Raw genomic sequence first — 14,256 nt, 5'->3', positions numbered from 1 at the left:
CTCTGCAGCGCCCGTCACATTCAACGCAGCTGAGACAAACGGAGACTTTCTTTCTCACGCACCTTCTCTCCCTCACCCTTCCCCACCTCGGGGCCCGACGTCCCGTCCTCCAGCGTCCTCATCATCGCTCGACAGAAACCCGTCGCAGGCCGCCCTGGTCCCCCTCCTCGCCTCACCTGGTCACCCCCTCCCCTGGTCATCGGCAGGTCCCGCCGGCTGGGGCCCTGCCCTCTGACCCTCCTTTGTCTGTCGTCCCTGGGAGAGTCTGGCTCAGGCTGCAGCCGTCCTGTGGCGGAGGGACCGCAGAGCTTCCTAGACGGCAGCCCCTCCTCTGCTCTTCCCCGGCCCGTCATTCTCCTCCCGGCAGCTGGGCCGAGGGATGAGAGACGTGAAGTAGACATTGCTACTGCCCTGCTTCCGAAGCCTCCGGGAGGTTTCTTGTCCCGCTGGCACACGGTCGCCGCTTCGTGTCACACAGCTCCGGGGGCCTGGCCCCCTTCCCTCTCAGCTCAGCACGTGCCGCCGCTGCTTCGGTTCCCGGGACGCCCGCCCCCGTCCCACCCGAAGGCCGGGTGGGCCCGCTGCTCGTGGGACGCTCTCTCCGCTGCTTGTCCCCCGGCGAGCCCCTTCGTACCTCGGACTTCATCGGAAGTCTCCTCCATGCAGGAGCCTTCCTTGAGTGCCCTGGCGCTAGTACACACCGTCCTTGAAATTCTTTGTGCGGCCCTTGGTACCGGACGCTACTTGTTTGTTGGTTGACTGTGGAGTGTGAGCTCTGTGAGGGTAGTAGGGCCTGTGTGCTCGCCGCTGGGCCTGTGTGCTCGCCGCTGCACTTTTGCTGCTTGGAAAAGTGCCTAGTAGTACATAAAAGTCTCAGTAAAGATCTACTAAGCAATTTAATGAATAAGTACTCTCAGAACCCAACATAATAACCATCTTTATAAAAAATTTTGCTTCTTATAAAAATGCATAGTCCAATATAGAAAACTTGGTTAAATTGAGAAAACATGTAAAAAAACCGAAAACAGTTCATCCACAGTTCATGGTTGGCTTTTGCTAAAATTTTGGTAGATCCTTTTCTGAACTCTTTTATGCATGTGTGTGTTCATGTGTGTATTTTAACATGATTAAATCCTTCTCTACACACAGATACACACCTTTCTTTCCTGCTTCCTTCAGCTGTTTTGTGAGCATTTGTTCTAAAAATCATTTGAAAACAGCTAAAGTGGTTTTGTAACATGTTAGTTTATAAACATATCAATTTATTTGTTCATTGCCTTACCATTATTCATTTATAACAACTTTTTGTAGTCTAAATACTGCCATCCACTGACCAAGCAATTTTATTTCTGTAGCTGTACCTTAACGAAGTAATTAATTACTGTGTGTGAATATATATATATGTGTGTGTGTGTATATAGATGTATATATATACACACACACACACAAGCACAGCTCTCCTGACACTTTATACTGATGAACATTTTAAACAACCTAATAAAAATTGGTTTAATGAACCTTGATGAATAGACATCAAAATGTTAATACAGCCATTACAATTTTGTAACATGAAAATAATATTACAAGATGTCTACAACATAAGAAAAAGTATCTTTTACAGAGTATAGGCTGTGTAATGTCATTTATGGGAAATATGAGGAATGGAAAGGTACATCCTGCACAATGTTAATCTCTGGTTGGTAAGGCCAGGATGATTTTTATTTACTTATCTGTGCTCAGTTTCTACAGTAAGGGATGTAGCAAGAAGTCTTACATAAATTTTTTGCTGCAATGGATTTTTTACCTAAATTTATTGATTCTGTTCTGATTGTTTTCTGAATATTGGTAACTCATCTCTCTGTCAGCCACAGGCTGGCTAGGAGTGGGCACTGCTTGGAGGGACTTAAATGTACTGTGTTGGGTTGCTTTATAGGTGTCTTTTCCCTGTGTTGATGAAGGGCAAGAAGTAAGCCAGTTTCTGTACTGAATTCTTCAGTAGGTTTTGAGCTGTGATGAGTGAATTTTTACATCCTTCCTTAAAACTCACAAGTACGCAAAGACCTGCCTCTTCACATTGTGCACATACCCTGTCCACTGTGTCCTGACCCAAGAGAACTTTGTGGAGTCAGGTCGCTTCTATTACTGTGCTTTCTGCAGGGCCCTGGTGTGTGTGCCCCGTGCCTGCATGCCTGTGTTTTAGAGCCAGGCGGGGAAAGTGGCCGTGTGTGCTGTTATGCTCTCGGTGACTGTACTCTTGGGCACACTGCTGTGGACGTGGCGTCCTCGGCACTGCCGGGCCCCTCCTGGCCTCTGCTGTCCCTCTGCGGCCCCCGCGTGCTGTGTTTAACGCCCTGTGTTTCCCCTGGACTTAGAGCTCCTCCCGGCTGGACAGCGACAGGGGGCTGTCTGCCGCCAGCACTGCCGAGCGAGGGATGGTGAAGCCCATGGTCAGAATGGAGCAGCAACCGGACGACCGCAGGCAAGAAAGCAGGTGGGAAGTGGGTGCCTTTTTCATTATGAAGGGAGTGAAAGTATACCTGGAGAGGGTTTGGGTTAAAGGTTACTCACCCTAGAGGTTTAGCTGACATTCTTAGAATGTTAGCAGTACTTTAAGGTTATTTCCTTTTCATGTTACTGAATTGAAGAAAAAATGCTTCATCGACAGTTATATCCCTCACTTACGTGCCATGGCCTCATCCAGTTGAAACGGGAGGCAGTTTGAATTAAGATGTTTCAACGTTAAATGTGCTACTTGGTAAAAACAGGGAGAAAGGGAATATTTGTAGGATTTTAATATTTGATCGTTTTGATGTTTAGATAAGACTAATCATTTTACCCATTTCTAGAGGAAATCCTCACGTGTTTAAAAATACACAGAGCCAAAAATGACGTTGAAGTTGAGTGTTTCAGAGTTACGGAGTGCCATCCTACTCTGTCTCACGCTCTGATGGCTCCCTGTTGATAGCCGGAGATGAATCTTTTTCTCTGCTGGCGTTGGTCTTGCCTAGTTTTTTTGAACAGAGAACTTAGACCTTTTGTTATTTCCTTTTCTTAAGATTTTTAAATATATGTCACCTTAAGTCAGAGTTCTATTTCCTTGTGGCTTCTAAAATTGTTTCAGTGTTGGAAAGCGTGGTGGTTCATTGTAGGTGCTGAGCCATTCTGCTCGGACGGAAACAGGGGAGCTTGGTGTGAATACTCTCATTATCAGCAGTGGAACCAGGAATGCTCGTCTTTTGGTGCTATTCAGATTTTTGATGAGGCCATTCTGACTGTTCCCTTTCAGAGATCCAGTAACCAAGGCATTAGCTGAGGCAGGTCACTTACCAGTTTGGTGACAAGCGACTGATACAGTTCTTAAGTTTTCCATCTTGCAGCAGAGGGCACTGTACATTATAAGATTTTAATATCATTCATCATAGTAATTAAATCTGTAGACTCATCTGGGAATCTCAAGTTTTTACCTCATTTTTATTATGGGCTTTTGGTTATCATTCAGTATTTTTTTGTGAATTTTTTTACAATTACAATATGAATCATTATACATGGCGAATTTTTTGTAGATATAATACTAAATAGCCTAGTTTCTGTGTCCGTACTTGTTTTTGGTGGTGTGTTCTAGAATTAGATGCTCAGGACGGTGAGTTAGTATCATAAGGGGTTATCCTCCATTTACTTGTAAGGTGATCGAGAGGCGTGCATCATAGTTCTTAGCCCGTAAATACTTGAATAAGCAAATAATCGATAGGGGAGGGGAAGATTGATTAGGATATGCAAAATTAATAAGTATATACTTATTAACTTATTAATATAGTTAATAAGTAAATATATGATAATGTAGTGTCAGAATAGCCATATGATGATTATTTGTATGTCAGAAATTATTTTTTCCTGTGAGCATATATTTTAATTAAGTTTTTTGCAAGGTCATATTCTTTTGTTTTGCCAAGACTTGTTTAAGTTTTATTGGAACTATAAATATGTGTTGCTTTGTTGATATGAAGACAGTGATGGAAACAGATGGTTCTTCCCATTTTCAGTCTCTGTATTTTTCGTGTATATAATACATTGTTAGTATAAGCAGTTCTTCTTCATTGGTGTGGTCATAAAAATCTAAGTGGCTTTCATGAGTGATTAAATACTAACTTTAGTCCAGGAAAAAATTATGAATGATGGAAAAGACTTCTAAAGTATCACTGACACATTTTTAAAATTTTTTCAATGAGAATTTAAATTCCTTATTTTTAATAGATTTGTTGAAGTGATGAAGCATTAAAAAAAATTGGTAAAATTTATCCAGGTTCACATTATGGGTATTAAATTGAAAATAACTGCTTACCTACAATTTCAGATGTTTACAAATACGGCAGCATAAGAAAGACATATTAAAATAATTGAGCTTTTGAATTACTTCTGTTTCTAAGAGCATTTTTATACCTAAATTATTGAGTTAAATCCAAATTAATAAATCATAGGCTGGATAATAAACTTTGAAGCATGTAATTTGGTGAAAAGAAGGTTTTTGTTTTTACTTTTCATGTTTGTGATAGTTTGAATGAACTCACATTATGTTTCTCCTTATTCATCTTTTGGTGCGTGGAGAAGATGAGGACGGAGGAACATTTGTTGTTGGAAAGGAATTACTTTAGTTCGCCCGTCTGTACCTGCAGATCTGTAGTCAGCTGTGTTAGTCATCCTACGGTGTGGTCGCTGTGTGCGTGTACAAACGCTAACACTGAGTGGCCGAGGGGACCTGGACCGGCAGGGGTCACGTGTCTAACCTTTATTGGGAGAGAAAGGCGAAGTCTACCTCTTAGGACACTTTTCTTTTTCCTGTGTGAGAGCTCAGTTTCAAGCTCAGTGTGGTTTAGATTTTCTCTGTGTCTCCCAGCAGTGTCTCTTCATTGTCACTTGAGCCATCGCGGTAGCAGGTGCCTGGCAGCCTGGTCTCTCTGCTCCACACGACGTCTTCATCAATAATAAAGAAACAGGGTCAGATCTGTTCTCCTGACGGAAGCAGATACTTCAAGGACCTGACCTCTGTGAGGAGCTGGGACGCGGTCACTCCCAGTTCACTCATTTGAACATTTGAATAGGTTCCACATGAAAACCAGTCATCGGGTTGTGTATTATTTGAAAAAATTTTATATATAGACATTTAAAAAATAGTTGCAGAAATCTGCACTGGTTGTCAGTGATGTTATTAGCTAATGTGACTGGATTTTAAGAAATGGCCACTTTCCTCTTTCAGAACTCAGGACACTCCTGGGCCTGACCTGATACTGCCTGCAAGCATTGAATTCAGGGAAAGTTGTGAGTAATTTCAGATTCCATTGGTAGTGAATTAACTTCTTGTTCCATTTTTCTCCATCTGATTTTCATGGGGTTTTTTTTGTTCTTTTTTTTTTCTTCTTCTTTTTTGAAATCTTTTCACAGCTGAAGATTCATTTTTATCTGCCATTATAAATTACACTAATAGCTCTACAGTCCATTTTAAGTTGTCACCTACATACGTGTTATATATGGCGTGTCGGTATGTATTGTCCAGCCAGTACAGACCCGATGTCAGTCCCGCAGAACGGACGCACAAAGTGATTGCCATTGTCAACAAGATGGTGAGCATGATGGAAGGGGTCATTCAGGTAAGCGCCAGCCTGCAAAGCCGTGCCAGTTCAATGACCGCGTTTGTAATTTTTAAATCAATTAAGTTAGTTTTTTTTAACGTTTCAGATTTGTTTACGTGTTTGACTTCATCTTAAGAATTTTTTCTAAAACGAAGGTTTACATAAGTAGGATTAGAAATTGTCTAGCTTTAAAAGTTGAAAAGAAATGTAAACTTCTTGTCTGTTTCTTCCCTACAAAATTTAAAATAAGGGAAGAGAAACTGTACATGGTAACATAATGATCATGAAAAAGACCCTTGAAATTACACTCGTTGTGAGAAGGCATTGAGAATTTAAAAAATAATGATAAATTACTGAGGTGAAATTCACATAACGTAAAATGAACCATTTTAAAGTGAGTAGTTGGGCAGCATCAGTACATTCGCAGTGTGGTGCAGCCTCCTGAACTTGGCTCCGTAGCTTTTCCACCACTCCAGGCAAACCCCTCACCCACCGAGCCGTTTCTCTCCATTACCCGCCCCGTCAGTTCCTGACACCTTCTTAGAATTTTTTAATGGTTATGAAAAAGGACTTGTTCTTTTATAATGAGCCTACTAGGATGTTGGTAGTTAGCATCTGGGTTTTTTGATAGCACTTGTGTAGGTATAATGGACATCGTGACATTTCTCACTTACGATGAAAATCAGATTCAAATTCTTTCATAAACCAGTTTTTAAATTTTCAGGAAATAAGGATATTTTCTTGGCAGAATGGTTTGTTTCCTTTAGTACTGTCTTGTCTATAGTTGATAAAATTGGCATAACAGTTTTCCAAACTTTTAGATAACTTGGAGATTTAAAGTCCTTAAAAGTAAATTTACAGATTTTTTTAAAAAGTGTTCCTAAATCACTTGTCAACACTTTATTATTCAGCTGTGAAACTCTAGGTATATAATGTCATGTAACATGGCTAGATGGTTTGATTGTTCTTCTCCTGTCAGGATACTTTTCAAACTAGAAAAGACTAGTTTGAGGCAAACTAGTCTTTTAATTCCCTCAGAACTGTTTTAAAAGGCCGAACGTTTTCAAGAAAGGTTTCTTTTATGTTTGAGTGGTTAGCCTATGGATTTGAGGAGGTTATGAGTCTTTTACCCAAGTGAGGAAGTAGATAAAAAGGAAAGTCGTTTTATTTGGATACCATTTTGTTACTCTTATTATTTTATAGACAGATGTGGATTTCCTTTCCAGTTGTCATCAGAGCCATTGTCTGTCTTCCATCACGCTTGGATTTCAAATTATCAAACTCCCATCAGCAAACGACTTTTGATGGACTTTTCTTAACTAGGCAGTGAAATCACCATTATCAGGACAAGCCTTTCAGACTTCAGATTTAGGTTCAGTATGTGATTGGAGATCTAAGAATCTTCAATATTCAGATTGAAGATCCAAAAATCTTCAATTTTTAGAGAGAAATTATGGAATAATTAAAATTCTTTAATTTGTAAAAACCTACTTTCAAAAAACAAGTTACTCCTTTCTAGTATAGAAATAATATGTTTTTAATACGTTTTTAAGTTCTCAGCTCTTACTGTTTCTGCTGGTCTTTCTCGTCTCTTCATTCTTATTAACTGATCCAGGAGAATAGACTCTCAAGTTGTGTATGTTTAAGTCGTCTCAAACACGCAACGTTGTTAAGAGATGTTAAGAAGTCCTTTTCTTCGTAAATCTTTTAAAGAGATCAGTGTATTCGTTTGTTTATTGTAACATCTTCTTTATAGATAAACTCTAGGAATTCCCTTCGTTATTGTGCCAGTTTTAAGAACATGAAACTAATCGTTTATGCCCTAGACTTCCAAAGCTGCCTCAGAACTGTAAATGAGTGTGTAACATGGGAATAACGTAACTAAATGTCGTACCCTCATGTCGTACCTTCATGTTAGTGTTTTGATTTTTTTTTAACTGTCATGATTGTTTACAAGTTTCTTTCTCTCGTTCTGCTTGGTTTCCCCGCGTCTGTTTTTCTCCAGGAAGTAGACCAGGTTGATCAGGTAGGACATACTGCTGGGAGCCGATCCTGGCTGTGTTGGCTTAGCTGAGTTTCTCATGCTGCTTCCATGTCAAAGTACAACAACAACTGGACCGAGGCTCATAACACTCATTTGGCAGCTGGAACATGCAGTACTAAAATCCTTTTTTGACTGTGCAACCTTTATCAGCATTTCATAACTTTTGCTTAATGCACTTCAGTGTGGATATGAAATGACAAAAGTTCTGTTTCTTCTCTTTATTGTTTATCCTTGGTTCCTATTCTTTGGATCTCATCTGAGGTTGCCTGGCCTGCACATGTGGTCGGGAGATGACACGATAGATCAGTACTTGATACCGAGTTGCTTGGTGTCCAAGCCAGTGACTTCGAGTATCAGGGTGGCTGTTGGGTAACCATGGATACATGTGTGTATACTTCACAGATTACCAGATAATGCACAATCTCCAATTTGGTGTTGTATTATTTGATACCTCCTTCCCCCCACTGATTCCATAAATTGTAGCTCATTAGATCCGTGTGTCTATACATGAATCCTAAGAAGTTGCAGTGGGTTTTTTACCTTCCATTGCTATGTATGTACCCAAATTCCTTTGCAAGTATCTGGTATCTGTGGTAAATACCTTGGTGAAAATGGGAAGGTACTGGTCTATCTTCAGCAGCTTTTCAACAGCATTCCTTTTTATTTTTATTATTGTTGTTTGTCCTGTGGTTGCTTATGGAAACGTGTTCTGTCTACAGAAACAGAAGAATATTGCAGGGGCACTTGCTTTCTGGATGGCAAATGCATCTGAGCTTCTCAACTTCATAAAGCAGGACCGAGATCTTAGTCGAATCACGTTGGACGCCCAGGATGTTCTAGCACACTTGGTTCAAATGGCCTTTAAGTAAGAACATGTGTTTGGAGATGATACTATTCTGTAAAGATTTAAATCATGTTTTCTGGTTAAATTTTCAAAACTAATTTTAAGGGTTTTTATTTACCCTAATTGAAGATGGATATCAAGAAGCATAAATAACTATATGCAAAATGTGTTGATTTAATAAATTTAATTCAATTGCCTATGTTTCAAGAATCCTGAGAGTAGAACTATTACATATATTTTTTACATGGAAGATATTTCTAAACAGTACGAATTGTTTCACTTGTGATATTATGTCTGATAATAGCAGGGCGTCATTCTGAGATTATTAAAATTGTTTATGTATTTTCAGATACCTGGTTCACTGTCTTCAGTCAGAACTGAATAATTACATGCCAGCCTTTCTGGACGACCCCGAAGAGAACAGTCTGCAAAGACCAAAAATAGGTTAGGATTCTCTTTTTCTCCTTCGTCCCCTCCTTCCCTCCTTCTCCTACTTGTTTAGCTTCATTTTAATATTTGCTGTATGTGAGAGGGAGGTATTATGAAAGTAAATGAGACATCCTATTGGATTTCGCATTCTTTAAATAATAAATTGTAACCACCATGTGTCTTGTTTAAGAAGAGTTCTCATTTTGTCGCATCACGCTGGTGCGACCTCAGACTTTCCCAGAAGTCTGTCCAGGTGAACTGAAGTAGATACAGTTCATACCGCTACGTATTGGTAGTTCGAGACCACGTCTCTGCTTCCTGTTGGAATGAGATTGCTGTTCTGAAGAGGTTGAACAGATGTTAATGCGCGTTTACCACTAATTCCGGAGCCCTCTCGGTGACGCAGTGCCGTCTCCCTGCACAGACGACGTGCTGCACACGCTCACGGGGGCCATGTCGCTGCTGCGCCGCTGCCGGGTCAATGCTGCGCTGACCATCCAGCTCTTCTCCCAGCTCTTCCACTTCATCAACATGTGGCTGTTCAACAGGCTGGTGACCGACCCCGAGTCGGGGCTCTGCTCCCACTACTGGGGCGCCATCGTCCGCCAGCAGCTCGGGCACGTGGAGGCCTGGGCGGAGAAGCAGGGCTTGGAGCTGGCAGCCGACTGTCACCTCAGCAGGATCGTGCAGGTGGGTGGTCGCAGCCCCGCTTCCCCGCTCAGTGGGCGCTGTCGTACACGTTTCTGGTTCTGTCACGGGGGGAACGTGGACTCCGCAGAATTCCGCACCCTCCTTTTGGGGTTTTTCACATGTACAGATAATGAAACGGTGGTTTATTAGCTTGCCTGGGTTGCTTGGACAAAGTACAACAAATTTGGTGGCTTAAACAGCAGAAATTTATTGTCTCTGGAGGTCAGAAGTCTGAGAGCAAGGTCAGGGCACGCTGGTTCCCGCGAGGGAGAATCTGCTCCAGGCCTCCGTGGGCTCTGCTGGCTGTTGGCAGTCTTCGGTGTCCCCGGGCTTGTGGACACACCACCCCTCCCCATCTCTGCCTTTGTCTTCCTGGACGCACATCTGTGTCCAAACACCCGCCTTTTATAAGGACGCCAGACCTACTGACCTGATTTAACTTGATTCCTTCTGTTAGGATCGTGTCTCCAAATAAGGTCACATTCTGAGGTAAACAGGGTTAGGACTTCCCCATATGAATTTTGGAGGATGCAGTACAGCCCGTAACAGGTGGCACTCAGTAGAATAAATACCTTAAAGGGTTTTTTAAATTGAGAATAGTAAGGTATATTTCATAAAGCTCCATACTGAAAGATAAATTCCAATTTGAAAATGGATGATGATTGCCTCTTTAAGAATACAAAGCCAGGTAACCGCAGAGCAAAAACTTATAGCAGATACACAGATAAAGAGAAAAAGGAATCTAAGCACACCACTCCAGAAAATCATCAGATCACCAGGAACAGAGCAAGAGAAGAAGAAAGGAACAAAGGAGTACAGAAGAGCCATGTCCTAATGGCTTAACCAGTTCTAGGAATTTCCTAGGTATTCAAAGACTAGGAACTGGTATTTTGCAGTTAAGGAGATGAGTATCTAGAGCCTCATACCCTAGGACATTTTTTTAGTATTATTACAGTGTATAATTTTGTACTTTTTTTCTCAGTCTCTTAAAAAGATTTAGTTTCAAAAGAGGTTTCTGCCCTCTTACTTGGATTGAATCAGCTCGTTATTAAAAAGGTCATTACAGGGACGTCCCTGGGGGCCCAGTGGGAAAGAATCCACGTTACAGTGCAGGGGACGTGGGTTCGATCCCTGGTCCGGGAACTGGGATCCCACATGCTGCGGGGCAACTAAGCCTGCGCGCCACAGCTGCTGAGCTCGTGCGCCTCAGCTAGAGAGCCCACGTGCGGCAAACTACAGAGCCCATGCGCCCTGGAGCCCACGCACCACAACTAGAGAGAAGCCTGCCCACCACAACGGGAGATCCTGCGTGCCTCAACGAAGATCCCACGTGCTGCAACTAAGGCCCGACGCAGCCAAAAATAAATAAATAAAACAAACAAATAGTAAATAAATCTTTTAAAAAAGAAGTCATTACAATGGTATTTTACTCAGACCTTAGTAATTGGTGATCTTAATTGTTATATAAATGTTTAAGTTTCTAAGAAGTTTTAAATGCTCTCTGAACATAAATTATTGAGTCTCATTATAAATATATATTTTAATAAAACAAAGAGTTCATCTAAAAACCTTACGATGCTTTGAGTTCAGTTTAACACATATAGGTAACGTTAATGGAACTGTATTTTCTTAAAAACACCTTGCATTTCAAAATCAAATTAGCAAGTTATTGCAGTTTTACAAATGTTATGTAAAGGGGAATATTTATGAAATACTTTTAAATCATGATATTTCATGTTGCTTATTCTAAAATAGGCAACCACTTTGCTCACGATGGATAAGTACGCACCCGAAGACATCCCAAATATAAACAGTACCTGCTTCAAGTTAAACTCACTGCAACTTCAAGCCTTACTTCAGAATTACCACTGTGCACCCGATGAGCCTTTTGTCCCTACAGTAAGTGACAGCACTACACTGCCACTCCATGCGGGCTGTGTCTGCACAGGGAAATGTGGAGGAAAAGGAAAGTTTATGTAATCAGTTCCCTTATTTCTTTAGTAAATAAGATAATTCACTTGGTCATCTCACGAGGTCACTTTTGCTATTGATGTCTGTATGAGTTACGGGTCGGTGCAGGAAGTAGAAACTACATAAGCATGTTAAGTAGAAAGGGATTTAATTCGGGGAATGAGGTTGTTGGGAAATGGTTGGAAAGCCGGGCCGGGGAGTGAGGAAGTTGCCCTGACGTCTGAGTTCTCGGGCGCGGCGCTGTGACCTGAGACCCCGAGTGCCATCCTTGTGTTCACGCAGCAACAGCTGCAGGGCCTCCCCAACCTGTGCAGAGGTGTCTGCCTGGTAAAACCCAGGTTCTTGTCCAGAACGGAGTCTGCTGTTTTGGGATGCCTCCTGGAAGGGACAGAGGGTGAGAAACACAGAACACAGTACGTGCCGCAGCTGGCTCTTTACGGAGAGGAACGCTGCGTGCGCTCACCGCCACAGTTAGCCTCAGCTGGACGCAGGTGCCCTGAGAATTCGGTAGAGAGGTAACCTAATTGGATGGCTGGATTGATCTCCAGTGTGGGGTTTATGCCTACAGAAGACAGGTACAGAATCGCCCAAACCTGGAAGCCACTACCTGTCCCCAAATAGACCGTGTCGCAGTCTGGTAAAGGAGCCTAACGTGGCTGCACAGCAACACGGGAAGTCAGATACCGGCTCTACACCCTGGGCTTCCCTTTGCACGGGCTTGGGGACACAGGAGGAGGCGGGTTAGAAGCCTGGGTGGCCAAGACTTTGGGGACGGAGGACAGGGCAGTGAGGGCGACAGTGAGGGCAGTGGGTGTGGTTCGGTCCCCCGAGCGGGCTGGTTGGCGGGGGCGGGATGTTCACGTGCTCGGCTGTACAGTCAGGATTTGTGAACCGTCCTGTGTGTACGTTATCTCACTAACGGAAAGTTTTTAAACAAGAATCACCCATAAACCCATAATAAGGCAATAACTTCTGCGTAAGCTGGGAATAGGTATTTTTGTCCTGATTTTTTTTTACATTTAACATTGTGTGAGCTTTTTCCGATGTCATTAAGTATAAAAATAAGGTTATTAGCAATTGGATGTTAAAAAATTGTGCAAAGAAAAAATTATTTTTGAGAAGGGAGAAAGACCGTTTTCTTGTGATCGAACAATATCTTTCTATTTAAAACTACAGATCTTTTGAAATTAATAATTAATATGGTAGCTGATATATTCAGAGTATGTGCTGTGCTAGTGTTTTATTGCTTTACAAGCTGATTTGAATTGTTGATAAATTCGCCCTCGCTGCGTGTGTGTATGTAGCCACGCTACGCGTGGTTAAACGTTGTTCTACCAGCTGCTGGTCGGCTGCGCCCGTCGCCGAGCGTGTCCTTAGCTCTGTGTCTGCTTCCCAACCAGGACCTGATGGAGCACGTGGTGGCTGTGGCGGAGAACACGGCCGACGAGCTGGCACGCAGTGATGGGCGGGAGGTGCAGCTGGAGGAGGACCCCGACCTGCAGCTGCCGTTCCTTCTGCCCGAGGATGGCTACTCCTGCGACGTCGTCAGGAACATCCCAAACGGCTTACAGGAGTTTCTGGACCCTTTGTGCCAGAGAGGTGGGTAGCGGGGCCCACGCCTGGCACCCGAGCTGGCCCGCGTGCAAGTGAGCCTTGCACGCGTGTGTCGGTGTGTGTCAGCCCACCCGTGTTGTGTGCGCCCTGTGTGCTTCTGAAGAAGCTGGGGGTCCGGCGGCTTGGAAGGGAGTGTCCCGTGGGGAGGTGGGGTCAGAAGCGTGCCGACCGCGGGGTCCCGGGTGTTGCCCCGGTGCCCGGGAGCACGTCTCTGCTTGCCTGGTGTCGCTGTCACAGCAGGAGGGACCTTGGCTCTCCTCCCTTCTGGGTTCTGTGTGAGCCTGGGAGCTCCATCTGTCCTATAGACCCGGACCGTAAGTTTCGTTGGGGCCCCCAGAGCAGAGCCGTCAAGAGCAGCCCCAGCGCTAGAACCAGACGGCCTGAGCTCTGACCCTTCTGTCACCTTGGACCTTCCCCGTGCAGTGGGCGTGTCGACGGTGCCACCCCACGGGGCTGTCTTGAGGACTGAGCAGGTTGCTGAGCGTGGAGCCCCTGGCACTGTGGCACAGGGCGAGCCCGGGCACATCACGATGCCAGGCTCGCACATGCGTGTATGCCGACGCACGGGCACAGCGCAGCGTGTCTCCCGCTTTTACTCCATGCCCTCTGTCCACTCTCTTGTTGATGTGTACCGAGGAAGACGCAGGCCGACCTCGGAGGCGTTGTGGGTCTGGTTCCAGGCCACGGCGATGAAGAGGATGCCGCAGGAAATCAAGGCGCGTGAAGCTCTGGTTGCCAGTGCATGTGTGGAAGTTATGTTCACACCGTGCTGTAATCCGTCTGTTAGGCGTGCAAAAGCATTACATCTGAAAAGCAATGGACATGCCTTCAGTAAAAAAGTACTTTATCGCTGAAAAATGCTGATCACCGCCCGAGCCTTCAACAAGTCTTAGTCATCACAGATCACAGGTCACCGTAACATACATGATAATAATGGAAAAGTTTGAAAGAGTGCAAGAATTACCAGAATGTGACACACAGACATGAAGTGAGCAAATGCTGTGGGGAAAGTGGCGTCGATAGCCTTGCTTGATGCAGGG

General features: G+C 43.6%; 1 protein-coding gene across 12 annotated transcripts in view; it reads left to right on the top strand.

The window, feature by feature from the left end:
* AFDN (afadin, adherens junction formation factor) overlaps nt 1-14,256 on the top strand; it is a 131,731-nt gene that overhangs the window by 77,453 nt on the left and 40,022 nt on the right. For 6 of the 12 annotated variants that reach the window (XM_061207559.1, XM_061207565.1, XM_061207560.1 and 3 more), the window contains exons 12-20: nt 2,373-2,491; nt 5,252-5,313; nt 5,437-5,642; nt 7,630-7,650; nt 8,388-8,533; nt 8,862-8,956; nt 9,366-9,631; nt 11,387-11,530; nt 13,003-13,201. In XM_061207559.1, coding sequence (XP_061063542.1) covers nt 2,373-2,491; nt 5,252-5,313; nt 5,437-5,642; nt 7,630-7,650; nt 8,388-8,533; nt 8,862-8,956; nt 9,366-9,631; nt 11,387-11,530; nt 13,003-13,201 — 1,258 coding nt within the window. The remainder of the gene's footprint in view (nt 1-2,372; nt 2,492-5,251; nt 5,314-5,436; nt 5,643-7,629; nt 7,651-8,387; nt 8,534-8,861; nt 8,957-9,365; nt 9,632-11,386; nt 11,531-13,002; nt 13,202-14,256) is intronic. The other 6 variants (XM_061207562.1, XM_061207569.1, XM_061207563.1 and 3 more) reach the window with 1 other exon arrangement.

The sequence above is a fragment of the Eubalaena glacialis genome, chromosome 12, assembly GCF_028564815.1.
Source record: "Eubalaena glacialis isolate mEubGla1 chromosome 12, mEubGla1.1.hap2.+ XY, whole genome shotgun sequence".
Classification (NCBI taxonomy): Eukaryota; Metazoa; Chordata; class Mammalia; order Artiodactyla; family Balaenidae; genus Eubalaena; species Eubalaena glacialis.
The sequence above is the reverse complement of the archived record's forward strand: the minus strand, read 5'-3'. Positions and strand labels throughout refer to the sequence as shown.